Here is a 26,950-nt window from a genome sequence, read left to right on the forward strand (position 1 = left end):
ATGGACTGACCAGGAAGCTGATTAGAACTTGAAAGGAAAGGAAAATCCGTAAGATTGAAGATTTACAAGAAAATGGGAAAATTAGATGGGCCAGATCTCCTTTAACACCGCTGGGAAAAACCCAAACGAATGGCTTTTCTGAACAGCTCAAATGGACTTAATTCTTTTAAGTTCCAAAACCCAAAAATAATGTATAACTTGGCGGTTCTGTGTTCTAAATGTATAACCCTGATTTCTCACACTGAAACCCCGTACATGATTTACCCTTTTCTTGGGGACATAGAATTATTACCCGTCTCTGAGTTACGGTGACATCCCGGGACTTGTTGAGATAAAGGCCATTTGTCCTGGCACCATGTAGCCCCCTCTCCTGGCTTCTGAGTTCTACTGGCCATGTTTTCTAGTCTCCATTCTGTCTTTCCAGGTCCATGGCTCCTCCATGCTGCGGTCAGTGTGCCTGCTCGCCACCATCACCCCTACCCCCCACCCCTTCTAGACCGTGGGAATTAAGCTCCACATCTATGTATGTTAAATTCTTCTGTAAGGAAGCCGGTCTCTTCTCCCTCCTTTATGTATATACTCACTAATGTATCTATGTCAGTATGGACCCATGTATACTGATTTTACACTTTGAGTTATAATCCAATACTCATTAACTGGTTCATCACTCAAATTCTTCCAGCCTTGGCCACTGGAAGCTCTTTCAGATTGCTTGCTGTGTTCTTGAGCATCTCCCCACCTTTTTGTTTTGGGCACTTCCTTACTCTCTGCTGATACAAGATGCGCCAGGCTTAGCATGTATTTTCCCCATTCCAGCCCAGAATCAAAGTGCTTTTTATTTACACTCCGTTTGCCAACCGTTCAGCTGAGTCAGCGAACACCTACCATGAGTAGCATGCACTCTGCTGGGTGCCAGCACAGCCAGCGATTGGATGGTAAATATTTAATGACCAACTCTCTGGAAAAAGTAAAGTTCATGCATGCATAGCATAAGGTTTACTGATATAAAGAATGTGTAGCACAGTCTTTCCATATAACAAGAAATACAGTACTCTTTCTTGTAAATTCTATATAGCCAGCTGACCCTCACAGAATGCTTTCATTGACTTTAGCTGAACTCTTGTATCCATAGCCAATTTCTCATTGCAGTTGATGAATGAGAGAGTTCCCAACCTGAGCACTGGTGGGTATTTTTGGGTACTTTGGATTTATGAACAATACAAGTGAAAAAAGAAAGACGTTAGAACTTCACATGTTCATCAGTGACATGAGTGACTTTGTTGCTGCATCAGATAATAATTTTCAAATACTGGAAGAACGTTTCCCCAATTTTTTTTTCTATTCATAACATAATGGCTAAGACACAACATGCTTTTGTATAATCTGCATTGTTAACATTTTCTCCATTACCGTCTTAAGTCTAGGCAATCAACAAAACAAACAAACAAACAAAATCAAGCTCTACATGAACCATCATTATTAAACCTCTTTATAAAAGTTTTTAAAAATCAAGCCCTCATTTATAACATTTCCTGATTTCTATGGTGTAATACGCCCTCCACGGTCAATTTCAAGCTCCCAATGACACATCCCGGAATACAGAGAAGGAAAGAGGGGTGTGGTAATACATTACTATGTAGCATTTCCAACAGAAACATATAGTAGAGTGAAATAACCTCAAGAGCATAGGTAATAATAAAATAGACTAAAATAATTAGGAAAGGGTGAGTTTTAAGTTTGTATAACTTTTGTTTCTGATATAATTTAATGGTAAATTTATGTAAGTTAATTCTTATTAATGGCTGTGTTTATCAACCAGTTGGCAAAATTCCTGGACATTTAACAATCGGTTCTCTGGGCGGGTACCAGGTAGCCACAGCACTCCTGTGGTACAGAAGTAAACATACCACAGGTCTTCCCGGATGGAGGCTGGGGTCCTCTGAGCTGCTTCCAGGGCGTGACATGTACCAGATGAATAACACTTCCATAAGACAGTTGTCAGTGTTCCTAGAAAATCCCATTTCTAAGTAGCCCATGCGATGTCTTGTGGTTTTTCACACCATCTGATGTTCATTTCCTTGTTTTAACTTGGAAAATATCCTATCATTCACTAACCAATCATCTAAGATCTGTTTGTGATTATGGAAAACAGGTAATAAATCATGACTTCGAATAACCTAGAAGTCCTAAGAATACAGGTATTGGAGTCAAATAGTGTCACCACTTCCTGGCTGTGAGATGTTGGGCAAGTCATTTAACCGCTCTGAGCTTCAGTTTCTTAATCCACACAATGAGGGGTAAAATGCCTCCTCCAAGATTATTCTGGAGATCAGATGAGATGACACGCATTAAGTGCCCAGCACAGTCTGTGGCACATCTGTGGCTTCTCTACACAGTGGCTCATAGTCGTTGTATTGTCCAGAATTACTTACAAATGGCAGAGTGCATAAGAAGCTCTCCAAGGGCAAGGTCTAAGTTTCCACCTTCTCTGCAGGCTCCAGGGCTTCCTGGCAGAATTCATGTGTATTGTAGGCAATCGATGTGCAAACTACCTTGAATTTTTTTTAGGGTGTCCCATTCAACTTACACTCTTTACAGGGTTAGAAGCAGATATTGGAGAAATAACACAAAGAACAAGTAGATAATTTGAAAAAAAATGGATAGTGATTTCTTGAGTAAATCATTGACCTTTGTTTATTAAAGCTAATATAAATTCAGCCGTGGATGTGGTCATGGTTAATCCAGGTGGTTGACAACGTGCTATTTTTTTTTTTTTTTTTTTTGGTACGCGGGCCTCTCACTGTTGTGGCCTCTTCCATTGCGGAGCCCAGGCTCTGGACGCTCAGGCTCATCGGCCAGGTCTCACGGGACTAGCCGCTCTGCGGCATGTGGGATCTTCCCAGACTGGGACATGAACCTGTTTCCCCTGCATCGGTAGGCGGACTCTCAACCACTGCACCACCAGGGAAGCCCCAACCTGCTATTTTAAAGGTAGTATAGAAAAGAAATCAGGAGTATAACATATGCTACCTCAAAAACAAAACAAAAAACCCAACCATGGCAACATACCATATGGTCAGAGAACAGACACAAAGAAAGAGAAAAGGCATTAGCGTGTATTTTTAAACTAAAGTTTCTAAAAACAGACTTGAAGACTTCCCTGGTGACACAGTGGATAAGAATCCACCTGCCAGTGCAGGGGACACAGGTTCGAGCCCTGGTCTGGGAAGATCCCATATGTCACGCAGCAACTAAGCCCAGGCACCACAACTACTGAGCCTGTGCTCTAGAGGCCATGTGCCACAACTGCTGAGCCCATGTGCCCCAGCTACTGCAGCCCATGCGCCTAGAGCCCACACTCCGAAACAAGAGAAGCCACCACACGGAGAAGCCCGTGCACCACAACCAAGAGTAGCCCCCCGCTCGCCACAACTAAAGAAAGCCTGCAGGTAGCAACGAAAACCCAACACAGCCCAAAATAAATAGAATTAAATCTAAAATAAATAAATAATAAAAACAGACTTGTTGATAACTGACCTTGACCCCATGCTTCCTGTACAGCCCAGAGCTGGCTTTGAATGGGAGTCTTCTTCTTATGTTTGCTTTTCTCCCTGCCTGTTTCATTGTAGTTACCATCAGCAATTTCTGAGAAAACCTTGACCTTCCCTCTGATAAAGCAAGCCGGCAAACTAGAGAAAACCAACTTTAACCATCCAACTAAAGCTACCCTCAACCAACACGCTTCAGAGAATAAAAAAAACAAAAAACTTTATTTTTTAATTTTTATACCCGTAGAGCTTGGAGTCTCTGCTGCATTTATACATCTTTGGATCCTTCCCCCTAGAGGCCCTATTGTTCGAGCTCTGTGTGCTGCAAGCAACAGAAACCAGCTCTAGCCGGCCTCAGGGATGGAGCACTTCAGGGTAGCACCCCAGCCAAGGCTCAAAACCAGCTTCCTTATTTTCCCCACCATGTTCACAGCAGCATAGTTATAATAGCCAAGAGGTAGAAACTACCCAAGTGCCCATGACGCTTAATGGATAAACAAAATACACTCTAAACTGTATGATGGAATATTATTTAGCCTTAAAAATGAAAGAAGGGCTTCCCTGGTGGCGCAGTGGTTGAGAGTCCGCCTGCCGATGCAGGGAACACGGGTTCGTGCCCTGGTCTGGGAGGATCCCCCATGCCGCAGAGCGGCTGGGCCCGTGACCCAAGGCCGCTGAGCCTGCGCGTCCGGAGCCTGTGCTCCACAATGGGAGAGGCCACAGCAGTGAGAGGCCCTCCTCCCACAAAAAAAAAAGAAGGAAATTCTGACATGTTACAACATGGATGAACCTTGAGGGCATTGTGCTAAGTGAAATACGCCAGTCACAAAAAGACAAGTACCATGTGATTTCACTTATTTGAGGTACTTGGTACTTAGAGTAGTCCAATTCATAGAGACAGAATGTTGGTCACCACGGGCTGGGTGGCGGAGGGAATGGGGAGTTGTTGTCTAATGGTTAATAAAGTTTACGTTTTGCAAGATGAGAAAGTTCTGGAGATCCATCTCACAGAAATGTGAAAATACTTAACACCACTGAACTATTTACTTTAAAATGGCTAAGATGATAAATTTTATGTTGCAGGTTATTTACCACAATTTGAAAAATAAAGAAACAGCTTCCCTCTCTCCATGTCTGGGCTCCACTCCCTCATGCTGGCTGCATTCTGAAGTCCCACCAGGTCACTCCAGATCCTGGTGTCCAGCCAAGTCTTCTTGGGTCTCCTTGGCTCTGATTGGATCACTTGCCCCACCACTGAACCAATCAGTATGTCCAGGGAGTGTGATTGGTTGATTGCTTAGCCCCACCCACAGCAATGGGCCGACAGATAGGGAGGGAGATTCCTGGAATTTCCAGAAGAGCCGGGTGGGTTGCCGCCTGTCCACTACGGCAGTGAACCACTTGAGGCATGAGATATGAGCACTCCCTTTAGCAACCTGGCAATTAGTGGGCAGTGAGGCACATCTAGCTGAGTATCCCAGCACAAAAGGGAATTCCTCCACACTACCCGTGGTCTCTAGATTTGTTTTCTATCAGGCGGGGGGTAAAACATATTCAAATTTCCCCCTTCCCACGTTCAGCCCTTTCATTCGATAAATCTTTATTAAATCGATGAGGAAAGGTTGTAGGAATGATTGAGGCAAGACAGCCCCAGAGGAGAGGACGGGAAGGGATAGGATGGATGGAGAAGTGAGTGCAAGGCAGGAGCAGGACACCTCAGCTTCTGAAAGGAGAGAAAGGAAGAAAGCTTAGGTGGAGACCGAGGTGCCCACAGTGGAGAGAAATTCGAATCTTCACATAAGGTAACAGAGTTCTGGAACACTGCCAAGTCCGTTCCGGAAACAGGTTTCAACGGGGCCAGTGTCATCATAAATGCTGGGCCAGGTGTCGCCAGGCAGTTGGAGTTTGATTTTCCCCAACAGTGTTCTCCCTGACTCCAAAAAATCTTCAGGGGAATTCACCGGATTCTTGACTTGGCTGGGAAAGACTAGCTAAAGGACTGGTTTGGGAACCTGAGTGAGTGGAGAACCTTCCTCTTGAATACAATCCAGCTGGAGCTATAGGAAGTTCTGTCTGCCAGTGGTCCTATTTCGGAAGCATTCTGTCCTGTTTCTCATTATGTGTCTGCAGTCTGCAGAAAGAGAAACGTGACCCGCCACAGGCGGCAACCTTTGAACTTAGCTTCTTACTTGAAAAGTGTGTTTTTTTTCTGCCAAGCGACTGGGGGTGGGGGTGGGGCAGAGAAGGGAGAGAGAGACAGAGAGGGAAAGAGCTTTCCAGAACCCCAGTCCCACCACCCTCTCCACCACCACCTGAGCTTGGTGAAGTCCTTAACCTCTCTCCACCACCACCTGAGCTTGGTGAAGTCCTTAACCTCTCCAAGCCTCATTTGTAAGCTAGGAATAAGGAGAGCGCCTCCCCTTCAGGGCTATCGCGAGAAATCGGTGAGTAATTACAGTAAATGGTAGCATTCACGATGTCACGGTTTAACCACTACGCTGGGGGAGGGACGGCCACAACAGCATTAACCAAGACAAAGCCAGGTGTCAGCACCTCTCAGCATTTGCTTCTCCCGGTGTATATGGATTTTGATGTGCTCTCTAATGAAAGTAGCTACAGACATCATCTGCTGGGTCAGATGATAAAAGGTTCCCTCGATAGATATTTACGGAACATCTGCCAAGAATCAGATGTGGCAGATGTTGAGGATCACAGGTTAATGAGCCAGTTGGGGTGTGAGCCAGTTGGGGTGCCTGCCACCCCAGAGCTCTCGGCTTCAGGAAACAGGTGGAATGGGAGTGCCAGGGAGACACACAGTGTGGATGTGTGTGTCCTGGAGAGCTGGGCTTGAATCTCAGAGATGTGTTCATTCATTCTTTCAACCAGTATTTAAGGACCTACTGTGTATGTGCCAAGGGTTTATTCTAGGAGCTGAGGATACGGTGCTGAGCAAGGTAGACAAAAAGCTGTCAGCCTCTCAGAGCTCAGAGGTGGCGTTCTACCAGCTCAGACGCTCACTGCCAAATCTGTGATCCTGGGAAAGTCACTAGGTCTTGCTCAGCCTTGGGCTCGTCAGAGAGCATCAGGGGTATTAAATGAGGTAATGCATGTGAATCTCTTGACTGGGTGCCTGGCACGAAGGCTGCACCCAATAAATGGTGGTGCGATAGTGTGCAAGGTGACCCATGGTGTGGACCGCCATCCCAACTTTGGGGAGAGTCTGGGAGGGCTTCCTGGGAGAAGTGACTTATACGCCAAAATCTAGGGCAGCAATTATGTCGCTGGGACAGAAAGGTGAAGACCACCCCAGCTGCTCGTAACCTCCCCTGACCCTCTTGTCTGCCCCTGCAGGTCTCCTTCCCATGGGTGAGGGGCCCAGCACCTTGGCCAAGGCCACAGCCACCTTGGGCCACCCAGCAACTGAACCAGTCACCCTCACCACCACAGACCCCCTTCTACCCGGGCATCTGGACAGCGCCAGTGCAGAGGAGCTGGTCGCAGGGGTCCCCCGAGCCCCCCATGGTCCCACCAGCCTCCCACAGGCAGCCCGTGAGTGCCAGCAAGAAGATGTTCTCCTTCGAGGTGGACAGAGCCGCCCACAGCATTCCCATCATCAGGCAAGGTACTCATGGGCACTTCCATGGCGGCTTAGGGGAGGGGCTTTTGCTAGGAGGATGGGTCTCAGTTTCTGCTTTCCCTTTTTTTTTTTTTTTTATTGAGGTGCAGTTGATTTACAGTGTTGTGTTAGTTTCAGGTATGCAGCACACTGAATCTGTTCAACATATACATGTATCCACTCTTTTTTAGATTCTTTTCCCATATAGACCATTACAGAGTATTGAGGAGAGTTCCCTGTGCTATCCAGTAGGTCCTTCTTAGTTATGTCTTTTATGTATAGTATTGTGTATGTCAATCCCTCTCTTCCAATTTATCCCTCCCCCTTCTTATTCCCGGTAACCATAAGTTTATTTTCTACATCTGTAACTCTATCTCTGTTTCGTAGATAAGTTCATTTGTACCTTTTTTTAGATTCCACATATAAGCAATATGGTATGATATTTGTCTTTCTCTGGCTTTTGCTTATGTTCTCTGGTTCTGAAGTAGAACATAATCAAATGTGAAAAAAATGGGATAAGCAGAAAGTTAGAAAACAGTAAAAGATAAGCTGTCACCCTTATCACCAGAATTCTCCCTGTGGACTTTTTGGTACAAACTCCTCCAAGACTGTGCTCTGCCCATCTGCACACATCAGTACCTCTGTGGTGAGTGTGTGTGTGTGTGTGTGTTTGTACGTATATATGAATATATATGAATGTGTATCAGAATCTAAACTTATATACTTCGACTCAGATGTACAGACATATTGGTAACTGAAATCCCTCTTGCCTTAAGAGGTTTTTAAATATTTTATTACCATTTACAGGTAAGAGGAGACTGAGGCTTAAGGAGAAAATTACTTCTCCGGAGGTGATATATTCAATCTAATCTAATCTAACGCTTTTCAGTCAAATTTAAGGCTGGTTATCTCAGTGACTGTCACTCACAGACTGGTCACTTTGGGGACACACAGCCATCAGGGTTTCCTTCTCCCACCCTCCGCCCGAGAAGGCCTCATGGCATTTGGGGAGGAGACTTCCTGTCTGTCACCATCCTCTCGGCCTTGCCAGCCTTACTGGCCGAGTAGCTGGCCCGACTTAGTCCCTGGCATGATTCCCAGGTTTCTTCTGTGGCCACTGGTGTGAAGGTCCCATTCTCTGTTTTCTGCGTCCCAGCCCCAGACCTCTGTGAGTCCCCAGGTCTCTCGATGCCTCCACACCCTTCCCTGGTCTCACTCAGGACCACTCACCTAGTCACTTCCCTCAGCCATTCAAATAATAGTTATTATTCTGAAATATACAGACTAAGGAGCAAATGAAAGGTATCTCTGCAGTTTACATCATCATCATCATCATCTAAGGAACGCTCATGTACCTACCACCCAAGTTAAGAAATTACCCAGCCATTTCCCCCCAGCATTTTAATGTGAAAACTTTCAAACATACAGCAAAGCACAAAGAATTTTACAGAGACAGCTCTCCTCCTAATTCTACCGCTAACACTTTGCTGTACTCTTTATTACATTTCTGTCTACCCATCCTTCTTGGCCTGCATTAATCCATCTTATTTTTTGGATGCATTTCAAAATAAATAGCACACATCTGTAGTCCTCCCCCTAAATGTTTTAGCACATATACCATTAACTAGAATTCAACATGTTTTGTCTCCTTCATGTAAAATGAACACACAATGTGTATTAGTTATCATGATTGCATAACGAATTCTCCCCAAACGTAGCAGCCTAAAGCAAAAATCAAACATGTGTTATCATCTATACGGTTTCTGTGGGTCAGGAATTTGGGAGCAGCTTAGCAGGACGGCTGTGGCTCAGGGTCCCTCGTAAGGCTGCAGTCATCTGAAGGCTTGACCTGGGTCACAGGATGCACTTCCAAGACGGCTGCTCACCTGGCTGTCAGCAGGAGGCCCCGGCTCCTCACCACATGGGCCTCCCCAGAGAGTGGCTCGAGCGTTCTCAGGACACGGCAGCTGCTCCTCCTGAGCAAGTGATCCTGGAGGACAAGATGGAAATGGCAACATCTCTTGTGACTAAGCCTCAGAAGTCATGCTCTGTCATTGTTGCAATATCCTGATGGTTACCCAGGGCGTCACCCTCCAGTGTGGGGGAAGACTACACACGGGCCTGAAGACCAGGAGGCGGGGATTATCAGCAGTCATCTTGGACGCCGGCTACCACAGCCTGCCCTCGGGTCCTCAATGATTCACACTCCTCCTCCTCTCTCCCAAGGCCCCCCAGAATCTCACCCCAGTAACAGCATCACCTCAAATTCCAGAATCTCGTCTAAATCAAGTCCAGGTACAGATGGGGCTCATGGGTGTAGTACGTTACGTTCAGCTCATCAAGTACTACTTCCAGAAATCTGAAGACCTCTGAACAAAGGGTCTGTCCCTCACACACCCAGCACATATTGGTGGGACAGACATAGCATGACTGCTACATACACTCCTCTTGTTCCAAAAGAAGAAAAACAGGAAACACACAGGAGTCCCTGGCCCAAAGCAGTTCTGAAGTCCAGCTGGGAAAATATCGGCAGTTCCTTGACTGGGCTTCAGTCCAACTCTTGCCCAGAAATGACTTTCCAGGGCTCTTGGCTCTGCCCGCCTGTCCCTGAGTTCCGCCTTCGGAGTCGTCCTCCCTTTCCTATGAAAGGTGTCCCATGGATGTGGCTGCATAGTTTTATAGCCTGCTTCCTGCCTGTAGAAGCTTGTGGGTCCAGACGCTTCTTTTACTTTTGTGGGTCTCTGACAGTCTGAGTTGGCAGTGCTTCTTATTGGGGTTCATCCTATTAGGCAAAACCCACGCCCACAGATATTTTTGGACACAAGCCCTTCCACCATGGGCTTCTGCAAAGACTGACAAAGGACAGAAGCTTCTTAGAAGCCCAGTTCTTTGACCGAAGGGCTCTCTTGGACACTGCCCTGGATCTGTACTCTTAACAAAGCATTTTACAACCACACCCTCAGCTTCTTCTCTGGACTGTGTTTTCTTGAGAGTGCCTTTGATTTGATCTTTGCCCAGAACCTGTTTCTTACATTTCATTTGCCACCTGGAGAGGCAGGGAATTTTCAATCCCAGAACATTGCCCTGATTTAACAGCCCTTCCTTTAACTGTCTCTCCCGCTCACATTTCACTATAAGTAGCAAGAAGTAACCAGGCAGCAGCACCTTCCAAGACTCTGTCTGGGACTCTCTCTAGCTAGACCATTCAGCCTCATCACAAACATTTTCTACCTTCCTCATGACCACAGGCAACGTGTTAAGAAACCTTCTGCCACCACCTGACAAGGATCCCTTAACCCCAGTAACATTTTCCTCACTTTCCTGGAACCCTTCCCTCACTGCCTCCTCAAAGGCCATCGGGCTTCTACTAAGACTATTCAGGCTTTCTCAAAGACTCTTGGCCAAAGTCCTCCAGCTTCTGGCCACTGTTCCATCCCAAACCACTCCACATTGTAGGGTTTTTGTTCAATTTTGCACCACTCCTGGTGCCCAAACCTGTATTTGCTACTTATTGTTGCATAACAAATTACTGCAGGATGTAATGGCCTAAAACAACAGTAAACATTTATTCTCTACTAGTTTCTCTGAGTCAGGAAGTTGGGAATGGCTTCGCTGGGGGATTCTTGCTCAGGATTGTTCATCAGGTTGCAGTAATGGTGGTGGCTGGGACGTGGTCCTCTGGAGGCTTGTCTGGGGCTGGAGGACCCACCTCTAGGATGGGTCACTCCCATGGCTTTTGGTAAGAGGCCTCAGTTCTTCATTAAGTGCACCTCTCCATACATTGCTTGAGTATCCTCAAGCTGCCAGCTCCTCCAGACAAGTGGTCCTAGAGAGTGAGGCAGAAGCTGCAATGTCTTTTATGATCTAACCTCAGGAATCAAACTGTGTCATTTCTGCAATATCCTTGGTTACATAGAGAAGCTTTGTTACGGACTGAATTGCATTCCCCCAAAATGCATATGCTGAGGCCTCAATCCCAATATCGCAGAATGTGACCATATTTGGAGATAGTGTATTGAAATAGATGAGTAAGTTAAAATGAGATGATTGGGTGGGCCCTAATCCAAGGGCTGGTGTCCTTGTAAGAAGAGAGAGAGAGACGCCAGGGATGCACGTGCACAGAGAAAAGTGCATGTGAGGACACAGCAGGAAGGTGGCCGTCTGCAAGCCAAGGAGAGAGGCCTAACCCTGCCCACACCTTGATCTTGGACTTCCAGCCTCCAGAACTGTGAGAAAATGAATTTCTTTTGTTAAGACCTCCTGTGGTGTTTTGTTATGGCAGCCCCAGCTAACTAATATAAAGTCCATCCAGTATTGGAGAGGATGATGCAAGGGTCTGAATACCAGGAGACAAGAATCAGTGGGGCCATCTTGGAGACTGGCTACCACACCCTGAAAGGTGTAGATCTTGAATGTGCTCACTGAGTTTTGCCAGTCGTGCACACCTATGTAACCCAAATTCCTATCAAGATATAGAACATTACCATCACCCCAGAAAGTTCCCTCATGTCCCTCCCCAGTCAATTCCCAGCCCCAGGCCCCAGAGGCACCCACTCTTCTGAATTCTTTTCCCGCCATGGATTAGATATTCCTGTTCTAGAATCTCAAGTACACAGAACCATGTAGTACATGTTCCTTTGTGGAAGGCTTTTTTCACTCAGCATAGTATTTCTGAGATTCATTCATTTTGTTGTATGCATCATGTTCTGTCTTATGAACATATATACAGGGTTTTTGGGGTTTTTTTTTAATGCGTCCTTTGGACACATGGCACATGGGCTGTTTCTTTTCTTTTTTTCACTCCGCCATTTAAATTTTTCCACTGTAATCCCCGGTTTCTCCAGTGCCATGTTGAACTTGGGGCTTCTCTAAAGGACTTGCATCCCCCCTGGAGAAATGAAGGATGAGTCGTATGGCTTATAGTCCCTCACACCTACCTGGGCTCTATCTCCTCAGCTTCTCAGCCAGGTCTCATGTTTCCAAACGTTTGCCCTCATTCCCCTGACTCTCTCCCCATCCTCAGAAAAGGACTTTCATCTTCCCGTGTCATGGGGAGTTCCTTTCTGTCTGGGCCTCTCTACTCCACGCTTTAGAGAAAACTCTGTGCTCCAGTCCTCCATGCTGTCTCTTGACAGAAAACACCTCTTTTTAAGGGTTCCGAGAAAGCTCTTTCCTCTCTTAGCAAAGCTGGGCTCTTCCAATTAAATTAGTTCACTGTTAGACTGTCACCTTGCTTTAGACTTGAAAAATTCTATTTGAAAACCCAAAGCCAAGGATTTATTTACTGCAGATCAGGTCAGGGTTTCTCAATCTTGGCACAGTGACATGTGGGTGGCATAACTCCTTGTTGTAGGATCTGTCCTGTCCACTGTAGAATGTTTAGCAGCATCCCTGACTCCTACCCACCAGAGATACCAGTAGCAACACCACCCCCACCACCCCCCCCAACTGTGGTGCTGAAAAATGTCTCCAGACATTGTCCAAAATGGAAACGTCATTGTGCCTGGGGGAAAATCACCCGGTTCTAGTTAATACTCATCCTTCCTTTACCACAAGGCAATAAAACGTCAGCTCCAAGGCCAAATCTTAATGGCAAGAGCTCATGGGAGGTGGGGAAGAATTACTGAGAAAAGAAAATATGTGGAGTGATTTATTAAAATAGCATCTTGATTCATATATATATATATATATATATTTTCCCAATAATGGGATCATATGAACCTAACATAGGTAACCTTCTTTTTTTTTCCTTTTTTGGCTGTGCCACTCAGCTTGCAGGATCTTTGTTCCCCAGCCAGGGATGGAACCTGTGCCCCCTGCAGTGGAAGCACAAAATCCTAACCACTGAACTGCCAAGGAATTCCTTACCTGATTGTTAAAATTCAATAATATGTCATAAACATCTTCCCACTTCAATACATTGACTGCATAGTGGTTAAAAGCATAGGCTCTGAATCCAACAAACTTAGGTTCATCCCTTGACTCTACCACTTACCAGCTGTGTGTCCTTGAGCAGGTGACTTGACGTCTCTGTGCCTCATATCTCTCACGTATAAAATGGAGATGGGAATAATAATGCCTATCTCACTGGGTTGTTATGAAGACGAAACCGTATCCTGCGTGTAAGTGCTGAGCACAGCGCCTGGTGCATAGCGAACATTCAGTAAATATTAAATTATTTAAAATTTTAATATTTAAAATTAAAATTTTAATAATTTAAAATTTTAATATTAAAATTTTAAATATTAAAATTTAAAAATTAAGTTATTACCTAACCACGATTGTTATTTAACTTTTATTTACAACTTACAGTGTCTGAAAGACACAGTGAAGGTGCACACATACTGCCCCTGCTGCAGACTGGTGATTACTGGAGTGCACCAGGACAGCCGGGGGTTGTTAAAATATTAAAGTCACTCCCCTGCCATTGGGCCAACAGCTCATGCACGAAAATTCTTAAAGTGCCTGCATCCCCATATCCGCCGTCCCACCTCCCCAGCCCTCCCGACCCTCCCTGGGGCTTCTCCCCACTGGGACCTCCGAAGGATCCAGCAGCTAGAGTTAAGCCAGTTTCTTCATACGTGGCCCTTAGGTTCTTTCTGATAAATAAGAGTAGCCAGTAAAGAAGTTTGGGGTGGGTGAGGGGTAACTGCTCCAGCACCTCCCTTCCTGGGTGTAAGGAAAGCGAGTCTCAGAGCAAATTCTAGCTCCACAAAGACTTTGAATAAACACACCTTCCCCAGTAAAGGGACCCCATCGATCAGCCTGTTCTGTAAGTTTGATGAAGTCCCCCCTCCGGCCATCATCTTGCAGGGAAGCGTCCCTCAAGACAACCACAACAGGGTCGCAGAGGCACCTGGAGTCACCCGTAGAGATGGCATCAGACGCCAGAGCTCTAAGCTGAGACTGGACAGGGGCCCAGTTAGGGTCAGACCCCGAGGCCCTCCCTGGGGACACGGGCCAGGCAGTACCTTCCTCCAGTGGGAGCCGATTTCTTGAGGAATCTGAAAACAGATCAAGTCTTGCTCCTGAAAATTCAGTTTCCAAATTCAGATGCGCAATCAGTGTCAAATAAACCCCAGATTTCAAAGGCTTCATGCCTCGAAGAAAAAGAATATAAAATATCTCCATATTTTTTGTCGATCACGTGTTGAAATGATGTTTTTTTAATGTATTGGGTTAAATCAAATTGATCATTAAAAATTCCTCTCTTCTTTTCACCTTTTTAACGTGACGACGAGAACATTGAAAATTGCATTCTGTAGCTCCGTTATTTCTCTATCAGGTACTGCTGCTGTAGCCAGTTAGGACTTAGCTGCTCAGGATCCAAGAGAGTCAGATGGGGGCAGTGAGCTTCAAATAAAAGTTTTCTAATCATGGACCTAGCTGGGGAGGCGGAGGGAGAGAAAATGGGCAGCTGCTGAAGTTCCAGGCCCTTGTGTTCCTCGCGCCCCAGGAAACACTGTGGCCAGGGCTGCTCATTCAACACGCAAGGCTGTGCATTCTCCGGGCACCACGGGCCATCAGCTATGTCCACTAGAGGTTCTGGGGTCCACAAACAGGTTTGAGACCTGGCTTGGGGGCAGGAATCTTTGACTCTAAAATGCATAAATAAAAAATGCAGAAGCAAAATGAATAAATGATGAATGTCCACAAACATGACAGTGCATGCTTCATTCATCATTAATGTTAATACTCATTAAAGTTTCATCACCACTGAAAACAATTTGTTCAGTTTCTCACTTCACAAGAAGATAAGAGTGTGCAGTGGCTGTCCAGAAACCATAGTCACTTGGAAATTTAAAATACGCTGCTTGGGCCCAAGTGATCTCACAAGTAGAATTATAGAAATCTTTACAAACGTTTCTACACCAATAAAAAAAAATGTATTCAGTGTTGATGTGAGTGAATTGCGAGATGTCTGATGTGATCCAGAGTGGGGCCCCCAAACACAATGCCATACTCCCCAAAAGTCATATAAGCAGGCCTTGTAATATTGGGGTAAATAAGAAAAAAATCAGGAAAGCTTAAATGTCTCTCAAGTGGATCCTAGTTAAACACATTTGGCACACTTGTACAGTGGACCACAATGCTACCCTTGAAAAGAACCCAGTACAGCCTCAAATACTGACATGGGAAGATGTTTTTGATATTGTTAGCTGAAAAGTAAGCTGGATAAGAATCTCTGTCATGTAAAAGCATTTTTGTTTTTTGAAAAGATATGACTCAATAAAAAAAATATAGCTAACGTTTAGTGCTAAATGCTCTACCTGAGGGATCAGCAAACTTTTCCTGTAAAGAGCCAGATAGTAAATACTTTAGGATTTGTGGGTCCCATGGTCTGTGCTGCAACTACTCAGCTCTGCCTTTGTAGCTGGGAAGCAGCCATAAATAATCTGTAAATGAATCACTGTGGCTGTGTTGCAATAAAACTTTATTTACAAAAATAGGCAGAAGGCCAGATTTGGCCACAGGGCCATAGTTTGCCAACCCCTGCTCTATATCATTATTCTTTTTAATCTCCAGATAGCCCTTTATAGCAGAGACTATCAGTGATCCTAAATTATGTATGTGGAAACGAAGGCTTAGAGAGAGCAAATGACTTGCCCAAGGTCATCAGCTCTTATGCGGCATAGAAAAAAGTCTGGAAAGAGACACACCACAGTGCATCAGTGCAGTTAATGCTGGGGAAGAGAAATGAGGCGGCTCTTACCCTTTCCAGTCCTCCTGCAATGCTTTCAGTGCATAAGTCTCATGAATGTGAAGGTTAATCTGAAAATATTCTTTAAGACTTTGGGGAAACTCACAGTCTCCTCTGCATTCTCTGTTGATCTTGTGTGTTAGTGTGGACCAACGCGGCAGAACTGTCGGAACAATCAGTGGCCGAGGAAATTCCTGTGGCAGAGCCTTACAGAGAAATTTTTGTGGACCAGGACCTGGCCCAGTACGATAAGGTGAGGGGTCTCAGGGAAGCACAGAGCTACAGCAGCAAGAGGGACCTTGGAGAGATTGCCACTGCCTCTTGTTCTCTGTGTCTCAAGGACTGTCCCTTTTTCCTACTTCCAAGAAACCACCTCTTCCTCCCAAGACATTCAGCCAGGTTTGGCCACTGCTCATTTTATCCCAAATAACATCTACAACTACAAGGTACTGAGCACCTACTGTGTGCTGGGCCATGTCCTGTGCACTTGACATTTATTAGCTTGTTAATCTTCACCATCTTCAAAATAGATTTTATCACCCTCACTTTGCAGATGAGGAAACTGAAGCTCAGAGAGGTTCAGTGATGTGTTCAAGGCTGCCCAATGCAAGGAGCAGTGTTAGGATTCAAAGCGAGGTCTGGTTAGCTTCTCAGCGGGTACTTCTAACTCCCACACAGTAATCACTTGGTCAACCTTCAGTGATGGAACAGTGATGCAAAAACACGTTCCTAGCAGGAGGAAGTGAGCCCTGAAGTCAGGGAGGCCTGGGCCAAGAGACTCGTTAAAGAACCAGAGAGGTTTAAAGCAGGGGTACGAGCAGAACAGGTGGATTCAAGCCATCCTGGGAAGGGCCCAGGTCAATTTCTCCCCACTTAGACACGACCTGAAAGTTACTGTAAAAGAAGCAGTCTATAATATCTCGCTTTCCTTCAGGGCCAGGGCCTGCTCCTGCAGCAATTCTCAGAGTTTGTGAGGAGCAGACCTACCTGGGGTTCTTGTCAGACACGGAAATCCAAACGTTCAGGAGGCAGGGGGTTCCAACCCAGGCATCCTGGGACCAGACTCTGCAAAATGTTGCAGAAAGGCGAGAAGCCACGCTCAGATTCTGTATTTATCGCTGTGTAACAAGCCACCCCAAAACTTAGCGGCTTCAAACAGCAATTCATTATTCCCCAGAATCTATGGGTTGACCTGGAAGGTTCCTTTGCTCGCGTCCCCTGGCCTCACTCATGCGGCCTCAGTCAGCTGCTGGCTTGGCCTGTCTGGTGGTCGGTCTCCATTGGCCTCCTTCCCACATCTAGGGCCTCAGCCAGGACGCCTGGACTGGTGGGCCCCTTTGTGCATGTGGTTTTTCATCACAGCACGGTGGTCTCAGGGTTCCCAGGGGGCCAGAGCAGAAGCTGCACAGCCTGTAAGAACTTGCCTGGAGATCATGCAGCATCACTTCCACTCCATTCCGTTGGTTAAAGCAAGTCACGGGGCCAGCCCAGACTAAAGGTTGGGGAAATAGACTGGATGGCAAAACTGCAAAGTATTGGTAGCCATTTTTCAACCTGCCTCAATTTTAACTTGGAAAGATAGTGCAACCACTATAATTTTTTTCTATTTATAGAAAATTTTTATAAGCCATTTATAATTTTTTCTATTTATAACAGAAATAATTATTTCTATTTATATGCTGTTTATACCCTGACTTGCCAGGACTCCTTCAAGTGACAATAAACAAATTAGCTTGAGGGGGAGCATTGATTAGCTCATCTTATTGGAAAATTTAAAGGGCCACTAGCTTCAGGTATGGCTAGATCCAGGAGCTTGAATAATGTCATCAGAACACCTCCCCATTACCAAACTCTCCCCTCTGTTTCCCTCAGAGTCTGGCTTTCTACATAAGGCTGGCTTTGTGTGTCAGAAAAGACAAACTCAGGCAAACAAGCCTATATATTTAAAGTTTATGATCCAAAAGAAGGCAAGATCCTCTCCCTCTGTAATCGATGTGTGAAATCTCTGATTGACCAGCTTGGGCCACATGCACATGGGGAGGTGGGACAGGAAGGAGCAGGGCACATGACTGACAGTCCTACCCAGACCCCATGGAAGGAGGAACGCTCCCTCCAAGAAGGGCAAGGGGACCCTCAGCAGGAAAGCAGAACCCACAGCTGTCCACTGCCCTCTGCAAACTTCTTATATTCCAGCACTGGCATGGGGCCTGGCACTTAGTTGCTGCCCGATGAACATTTGTTGCATGAAAAATGAATAAGCACCTGGCTGATCATAACAGGGTGAAACAGGGGAAACTGCCCAGGAGTAGGGAATACGTCTGCCACTCTCTCTTGAAGTTTTGCCACCAACTTTCACAAGGACCCAAAGGAAGGCCCCTGGCAGCAGCTGGCAATGTCAGACAGGCTTTCTCATGAGCGAGACCCTGTCCTTCCCCAGGTCATGGAGCTAGCAGGTCGTGAGGCTGACTGGACGGCTCTCCTGGGAATGAGCTGGCCCAGAAATTGCCCGTTTACCTCCTCCCGTGACTGCTTTGGAAAAGGCCTCTGGGGAATTTTTTTCTTCTTCTTCTTCTTCTTCTTCTTCAGTTTTTCTGATATTTTATTGATAACGTCTGGTGAGAAGTTTGGGGGAATTTTTTTTCCTTTTTTGGAAAACCTAACAAATTCTTTGGCTGCAGAGCTTTATCACTGGAGAGATGGAGGACAGGGTTAATTATACCTGTGGGTACAGTCTACCAGCAATTTTGTTTTTCCAGCCAAAAGTTTACATGAGCCCATGCAAATAAATCACTATTCCTGTCTCATTTACTTTCCAGATTGAGTTACCTGGAAAAAATTCATACATGAATAGCCAAAAGAGGCAGGAAATATTAGAAGAGAGGAAAGGGAAAACAAATATTTCAGAATGTTTTAAGTTAAAACAAATAACCCTCATTATAGGCAGAATGTGGTCAAACAGAATGTTGTTTTCCTAACTACCTTTCCTAGGTCCCCAGTGTGCTAGGCTGAATATTATAAATGAAAACATTCTAAGTAAACTTTCTAGCAACAAAAGTTCCCAAGTGGGATGGTTGTTCTTAATATGAAAGTCTAATTCTTGGGGAAAGGAAAGTTTCCATACCTGTGAGGTACAGACATCCATTACAGGAGTCTATATACAAGTACATCATTTTAACCCAATTCTTGTCTCTGTGAGATTTTCCAAGTGACAGAGATAGCCTTGAAAGTCTGCTTTTTCCCTCCCTGCCTGCCCTCACCTTCCCAAAGAATGATACCATATTTTTCCTGTGTTTCTTTAAATGGGCTCAGCCTTACACCCAGACCCACACCTAGTAAATTTCCCATCTGGCCTCCACCCAGGATGAAATAATTTGGCTGCTGGGACAAGAAGTCAGCCGTCTCTCCGATTTTGAACTTGAATGTAAATACAAAGACACCGTGATAGCAAGCCTGCAGAACCAAGTGTCCAACCTGAGGCAGAAGCTGTTGGAAACAGCCGCCTCCAGGCAGAAGGAGAGGGTGATCCCGCCCAAGTTTCAGGTTCTGCATGAAGAGGACGATGCCCAACAGAGAGAGATCCAGAGCTTGAAAAGCCAGGTACGGCTCAGAGACAAGTGGGTCGGGGCCTTGGTGTCACAACACAGGGTGACAGCTCTCAGGTAGAGCCTGGGGGGAGCCACCCGGGTAGTTAGAAATGGGCAGTGAGCACAACATGGTGAAGAGTGCAGATCCAGGGAGTGGAGGGTTGGCAAGTTTCTAGCCTTGTAAGAACAACATTAGATTTGATTAAGTGCCTACCATGTTCAGGCCCCGGTGCAGGTGCTTTGAGTGCATTAGCTTATTGATTTATTTATTTATTTATTTATTTATTTATTTATTTATGGCTGCATTGGGTCTTCGTTGCTGTGCACGGGCTTTCTCTAGTTACAGTGAGCAGGGGCTACTCTTCACTGCGGTGCGTGTGCTTCTCATTGCAGTGGCTTCTCTTGCTGCAGAGCACGGGCTCTAGGCGCGTGGGCTTCCGTAGTTGCAGCATGAGGGCTTCAGTAGCTGTGGCTCGCGGACTCTAGAGTGCAGGCCCAGTAGTTGTGGCCCACGGGCATAGTTTCTCCACAGCATGCGGGATCTTCCTGGACAAGGGCTCGAACTCGTGTCCCCTGCATTGGCAGGCGGATTCTTAACCACTGTACCATGAGGGAAGTCCCCTCATTAGCTATTTAAACCTCAGTCTTCTGACACATGCCATTCTACAGATGAGGAGACTGAGGCACGCTCAGAGATGCCCAGGAGCTTGGTACAGCTTGCACAGCAAGTGAGAAGCAGTGATGTGAGTTGGGCTCAGTTCTGCCACCTTGTACACCTCATGCTTTCACACCCACTTTGCATTTCCACCCAACTCCTGTCGCTTCAGTGACCACTTCTCACACCCACCCGGACCCAGCCAGAAGGAGCTGGAGATGGGGAGAAGGAACCCCACAGTGTTCCAAACACTGAGGCCTTTATCAAACCCTGAAGGCAGCTGCTGGTTCATTTATAGGGAATTTCACCAAAAATTCTCCACCCAGAATGTCTGGATTTACCAGTCAACTTCCTTCCTCCTGAAAATAAATCCAAAAAAAATATTTTTTTTTAAGTCTTAAAGAACTACTTTAAAATTGGCAACTGATATTGTTCATAAATTATATCGCAACAAAGTTGATAAAAAAGCAATTGGTCATTGATGAATTTTGGCCTCAGTGCATAATTCTGCTTAAAACCATCGTCAGATTTGGTTCAACATGGCGGAGTAGAAGGACATGCTGTCACTCCCTCTTTCGAGAACACTGGAATCACAACTAACTGCTGAACAGTCATCGACAGGAAGACACTGGAACTCACCAAAAAAGATACCCCACATGCAAAGACAAAGGAGAAGGCGCACTGAGACAATAGGAGGGGCGCAATCCCCATAAAATCAAATCCCATCACTGCTGGGTGGGTGACTCACAAACTGGAGAACACTTAGACCACAGAAGTCCACCCACTGGAGTGAAGGTTCTGAGCCCCACGTCGGGCTACCCAACCTGGGGGTCCGGCAATGGGAGGAGGAATTCCTAGAGACTCAGACTTTGAAGGCTAGTGGGATTTGATTGCAGGCCTTTGGCAGGACTGGGGGAAAGAGAGTTTCCACTCTTGGAGGGCACACACAAAGTAGTGTGTGCATTGGGACCCAGGGGAAGGAGCAGTGACCCCCATAGGAGACTGAACCAGACGTACCTGCTAGTGTTGGAGGTTCTCCTGCAGAGGCAGGGGGCAGCTGTGGCTCAGCAAGGGACAAGGACACTGGCAGCAGAAGTTCTGGGAAGTATTCCTTGGCATGAGCCCTCCCAGAGTCTGCCATTAGCTCCACCAAAGAGCCTGGGTAGTCTCCAGTGTTGGGTCACCTCAGGCCAAACAACTAACAGGGAGGGAACCCAGACCCACCCATCAGCAGACAAGCAGATTAAAGTTTTACTGAGCTCTGCCCACCAGTGCAATAGCCAGCTCTACCCACCACCAGTCCCTCCCATCAGGAAACTTCCACAAGCCTCTTAGGTAGCCTCATCCACCAGAGGGCAGACAGCAGCAGCAAGAAGAACTACAATCCTGCAGCCTGTGGAACAAAAACCGTATTCACAGAAAGACAGACAAGATGAAAAGGCAGAGGGCTATGTAACAGATGAAGGAACAAGATAAAACCCCAGAAAAACAACTAAATGTAATGGAGATAGGCAACCTTCCAGAAAAAGAATTCAGAATAATGATAGTGAAGATGATCCTGGACATCAGAAAAAGAATGGAGGCAAAGATCGAGAAGATGCAAGAAATGTTTAACAGAGATCTAGAAGAATTCAAGAACAAACAAACAGAGATGAACAATACAATAACTGAAAAAAAAATACACTAGAAGGAATCAATAGAATAACTGAGGCAAAAGAACGGATAAGTGACCTGGAAGACAGAATGGTGGAATTCACTGCTGAGGAACAGATAAGAAAAAAGAATGAAAAGAAATGAAGACAGCTTAAGAGACCTCTGGGACAACATTAAACACAACAATGTTCACATTATACGGGTCCCAGAAGGAGAAGAGAGAGAGAAAGGACCCGAGAAGATATTGAAGAGATTATAGTCAAAAACTTCTCTAACATGGGAAAGGAAATAGCCACCCAAGTCCACGAAGCACAGAGAGTCCCATACAGGAGAAACCCAAGGAGAAACACACCGAGACACATAGTAATCAACTTGGCAAAAATTAAAGAAAAATTAGTGACAGCAGCAAGGGAAAAATGACAAATAACATACAAGGGAACTCCCAGAAGGTTAACAGCTGATTTCTCAGCAGAAAGTCTACAAGCCAGAAGGGAGTGGCATGATATACTTAAAGTGATGAAAGGGAAGAACCTACAACCAAGATTACTCTACCCAGCAAGGATCTCATTGAGATTCCATGGAGAAATCAAAAGCTTGACAGACAAGCAAAAGCTAAGAGAATTCAGCACCACCAAACCAGCTCTACAACAAATGTTACAGGAACTTCTCTAAGTGGGAAACACAAGAGAAGAAAAGGACCTACAAAAACAAACCCAAAACAATTAAGAAAATGGTCGTAGGAACACACATATCGATAATTACCTTAAACATGAATGGATTAAATGCTCCAACCAAAAGAGACAGGGTTGCTGAATGGATACAAAAACAAGACCCATCTATATGCTGTCTACAGGAGACCCACTTCAGACCTAGGGAAACATACAGACTGAAAGTGAGGGGATGGAAAAAGATATTCCATGCAAATGGAAATCAAAGGAAAGCTGGAGTAGCAATACTCATATCAGGTAAAATACACTTTAAAATAAAGAATGTTACAAGAGACAAGGAAGGACACTACATAATGATCAAGGGATCAATCCAAGAAGAAGATATAACAATTATAAATATATATGCACCCAACATAGGAACACGTCAATGCATAAGGCAACTGCTAACAGCTCTAAAAGAGGAAATCAACAGTAACACAATAATAGTGGGGGACTTGAACACCTCATTTAAACCAATGGACAGATCATCCAAACAGAAAATAAATAAGGAAACACAAGCTTTAAATGACACAATAGACCAGATAGATTTAATTGATATTTGTAGGACATTCCGTCCAAAAACAGCAGATTACACTTTCTTCTCAAGTGCGCATGGAACATTTTCCAGGATAGATCACATCTATGTCACAAATCAAGCCTCAGTAAATTTAAGAAAATTAAAATCATATCAATCATCTTTTCTGACCACAATGCTATGAGATTAGAAATGAATTACAGGGAAAAACCTGTAAAAAACACAAAAACATGGAGGCTAAACAGCATGTTACTAAATAACCAAGAGATCACTGAAGAAATCAAAGAGGAAATCAAAAAATACCTAGAGACAAATGACAATGAAATCACGACGATCCAAAACCTATGGGATGCAGCAAAAGCATCCCATAGTTCTAAGAGGGAAGTTTATAGCTATACAAGCCCACCTCAAGAAACAAGACAAATCTCAAATACACAATCTAACGTTACACCTAAAGGAACTAGAGAAAGAAGAACAAACAAAACCCAAAGTTAGCAGAAGGAAAGAAATCATAAAGACCAGAGTAGAAATAAATGAAATAGAAACAAAGAAAACAATAGCAAAGGTCAATAAAACTAAAAGCTGGTTCTTTGAGAAGTTAAACAAAACTGATAAATCATTAGCCAGACTCATCAAGAAAAGAGGGAGAGGACTCAATAAAATTAGAAAGGAAAAAGAAGTTACAACAGACACCGCAGAAATACAAAGCATCCTAAGAGACAACTACAAACAACTCTATGCCAATAAAATGGACAACCTGGAAGACATGAACAAATTCTTAGAAAGTTATAACCTTTCAAGACTGAACCAGGAAGAAATAGAAAATATGAACAGATCAATCACAAGTAATGAAATTGAAAGTGTGATTAAAAATCTTCCAACAAACAGCAGTCCAGGACCAGAAGGCTTCACAGGTGAATTCTATCAAACATTTAGAGACGAGCTAACACCCATCCTTCTCAAACTCTTCCAAAAAATTGCAGAGGAAGGAACACTCCCAAACTCATTCTCTGAGGCCACCATCAGCCTGATACCAAAACCAGACAAAGACACTACAAAAACAGAAAATTACAGACCAATATCACTGATGAATATAGATGCAAAAATCCTCAACCAAATACTAGCAAACAGAATCCAGCAACACATGAAAAGGATCATACACCATGATCAAGTGGGATTTATCCCAGAGAGGCAAGGATTCGTCAATATATGCAAATCAATCAATGTGATACACCATATTAACAACTTGAAAAAGAAAAACCATATGATCATCTCAATGGATGCAGAAAAAGCTTTTGACAAAATTCAACTCTGATTTATGATAAAAACTCTCCAGAAAGTGGGCATAGAGGGAACCTACTTCAACATAGTAAAGGCCATATATGACAAAGCCACAGCAAACATCATTCTCAGTGGTGAAAAACTGAAAGCATTTCCTCTAAGATCAGGAACAAGACAAGGATGTCCACTCTCAGTACTATTCTTCAACATAGTTTTGGAAGTCCTAGCCACAGCAATCAGTGAAGACAAAGCAATAAAAGGAATACAAATTGAAAAAGAAGAAGTAAAACTGTCACTGCTTGCAGATGACATAATACTCTACAGAGAGAATCCTAAAGATGCCACCAGAAAACTACTAGAGCTAATCAATGAACTTGGTAAAGTTGCAGGACACAAAATGAATGCACAGAAATCTTTTGCATTCCTATACACTAAGGATGGAAAATCTGAAAGAAACATTAAGGAAACACTCCCATGTACCACTGCAACAAAATAATAAAATACCTAGGAATAAACCTACGTAGGGAGACAAAGACCTGTATGCAGAACACTGTAAGACACTGATGAAAGAAATTAAAGATGATAGCAACAGATGAAGAGATATACCATGTTCTTGGATTGGAAGAATCAATATTGTGAAAATGACTCTACTACACAAAGCAATCTACAGATTCAATGCAATCCCCATCAAATTACCAATGGCATTTTTTAGAGAACTAGAACAAAAAAGCTTAAAATTTGTGTGGAGACACAAAAGACCCCGAATAGCCAAAGCAGTCTTGAGGCAAAAAAACGGAGCTGGAGGAATCAGACTCCCTATCTTCAGCCTATACTTCAAAGCCACAGTAATAAAAACAATATGGTACTGGCACAAAAACAGAAATATAGGTCAATGGAACAGGATAGAAAACCCAGAGATAAACCCATGCACCTATGGTCAACTAATCTATGACAAAGGAGGCAAGGATATACCATGGAGAAAAGACAGTCTCTTCAATAAGTGGTGCTGGGAAAACTGGACAGCTACATGTAAAAGAATGAAATTAGAACACTCCCTAACACCATACACAAAAATAAACTCAAAATGGATTAGAGACCTAAATGTAAGACCAGACACTCTAAAATTCTTAGAGGAAAACATAGGAAGAACACTCTTTGACATAAATCACACCAAGATATTTTTTGATCCACTTCCTAGAGTAATGGAACTAAATACAAAAATAAACAAATGGGACCTAATGAAACTTCAAAGCTTTTGCACAGCAAAGGAAACCATAAACAAGATGAAAAGACAACCCTCAGACTGGGGGAAAATATTTGCAAAGGAAGCAACTGACAAATGATTAATTTCCAAAATATATAAAGAGCTCATGCAGCTCAATATTAAAAAACAAACAACCCAATCCAAAAATGTGCAGAATACCTAAATAGACATTTCTCCAAAGAAGATATACCGCTGGCCAAGAAGCACATGAAAAGCTGCTCAACATCATTAATTATTAGAGAAATGCAAATCAAAACTGCAATGAGGTATCACCTCACACCAGTTAGAATGGGCATCATCAGAAAATCTACAAACAACAAATGCTGGGGACGGTGTGGAGAAAAGGGGACCCTCTTGCACTATTGGTGGGAATGTAACTTGATAACAGCCTCTATGGAGAACAGTATGGAGGTTCCTTACAAAACTAAAAGTAGAATTACCATAGGACCCAGCAATCCCACTACTGGGCATATACCCAGAGAAAACCATAATTCAAAAAGCCACATGCACCCCAATGTTCATTGCAGTACTATTTACAATAGCCAGATCATGGAAGCAACCTAAATGCCCATCGACAGACGAATGGTTAAAGAGGAAGTGGTACATATATACAATGGAATATTACTCAGCCATGAAAAGGAACAAAATTGGGTCATTTGTAGAGACGTGGATGCATCTAGAGACTACCGTACAGAGTGAAGTAAGTCAGAAAGAGAAGAACAAATATCATATATTAACGCATATATGTGGAACCTAGAAAAATGGTAAAGATGAACCAGTTTGCAGAGCAGAAATGGAGACACACATGTAGAGAACAAACGTATGGACACCAAGGGGGGAAAGCGGCAGGGGGTGGGGGTGGTGGTATGATGAATTGAGAGATTGGGATTTACATGTATACACTGATGTGTATAAAATGGGTGACTAATAAGAAAAATACAAATAAATAAATAAACATTTTAAAAAAAGAAATAGAAATAAAAAAACCGTAGTCAGTGCTTTGGGGCCTTTGTTCTCTTGTTCTCTGTTTACTGTCTTTCCCTTCTGTAACCAATTCTAGGTACACAGTTTCAATCCTAGAAATGGTGCTCTAGAAAGGACACAAATTGTGTATGGTGAACCTAGGAGATTCTAGCAGGAAACTGTAAGCTCCATGAAGGCAAAGGTTGGGCCCAGTAACCTTCCAGAACTCTGTTAGGACCGTGTCTGTTTGTTTGTTCTTTATTCATCCATCCATCCATTAATCCAAATAAATATTTTGGGGGGCCTATCCTGTGCCATGCCCTCTTCCAGGCTCTGAGAATTCAGCAGAGAACAAGACAGACATGATCCTTCCCCCTGTTATGCTCTAGTGAGGGAGTCAGAATAAACAAGTCAACAAATACATGCTCTAATATTTAAATGAA

At 44.2% G+C, this 26,950-nt stretch overlaps 1 protein-coding gene across 1 annotated transcript in view; it reads left to right on the top strand.

Annotated features, from left to right (window-relative positions):
• LOC309799070 (forkhead-associated domain-containing protein 1-like) overlaps nt 1–26,950 on the top strand; it is a 161,761-nt gene that overhangs the window by 33,467 nt on the left and 101,344 nt on the right. Inside the window, exon 4 of the mRNA XM_082612098.1 lies at nt 6,900–7,130. Within this exon, the coding sequence (XP_082468224.1) occupies nt 6,900–7,130 (231 nt within the window). The remainder of the gene's footprint in view (nt 1–6,899; nt 7,131–26,950) is intronic.

This window comes from Mesoplodon mirus (genome assembly GCF_964341445.2).
Source record: "Mesoplodon mirus genome assembly, chromosome: 3".
NCBI classification, from domain to species: Eukaryota; Metazoa; Chordata; class Mammalia; order Artiodactyla; family Ziphiidae; genus Mesoplodon; species Mesoplodon mirus.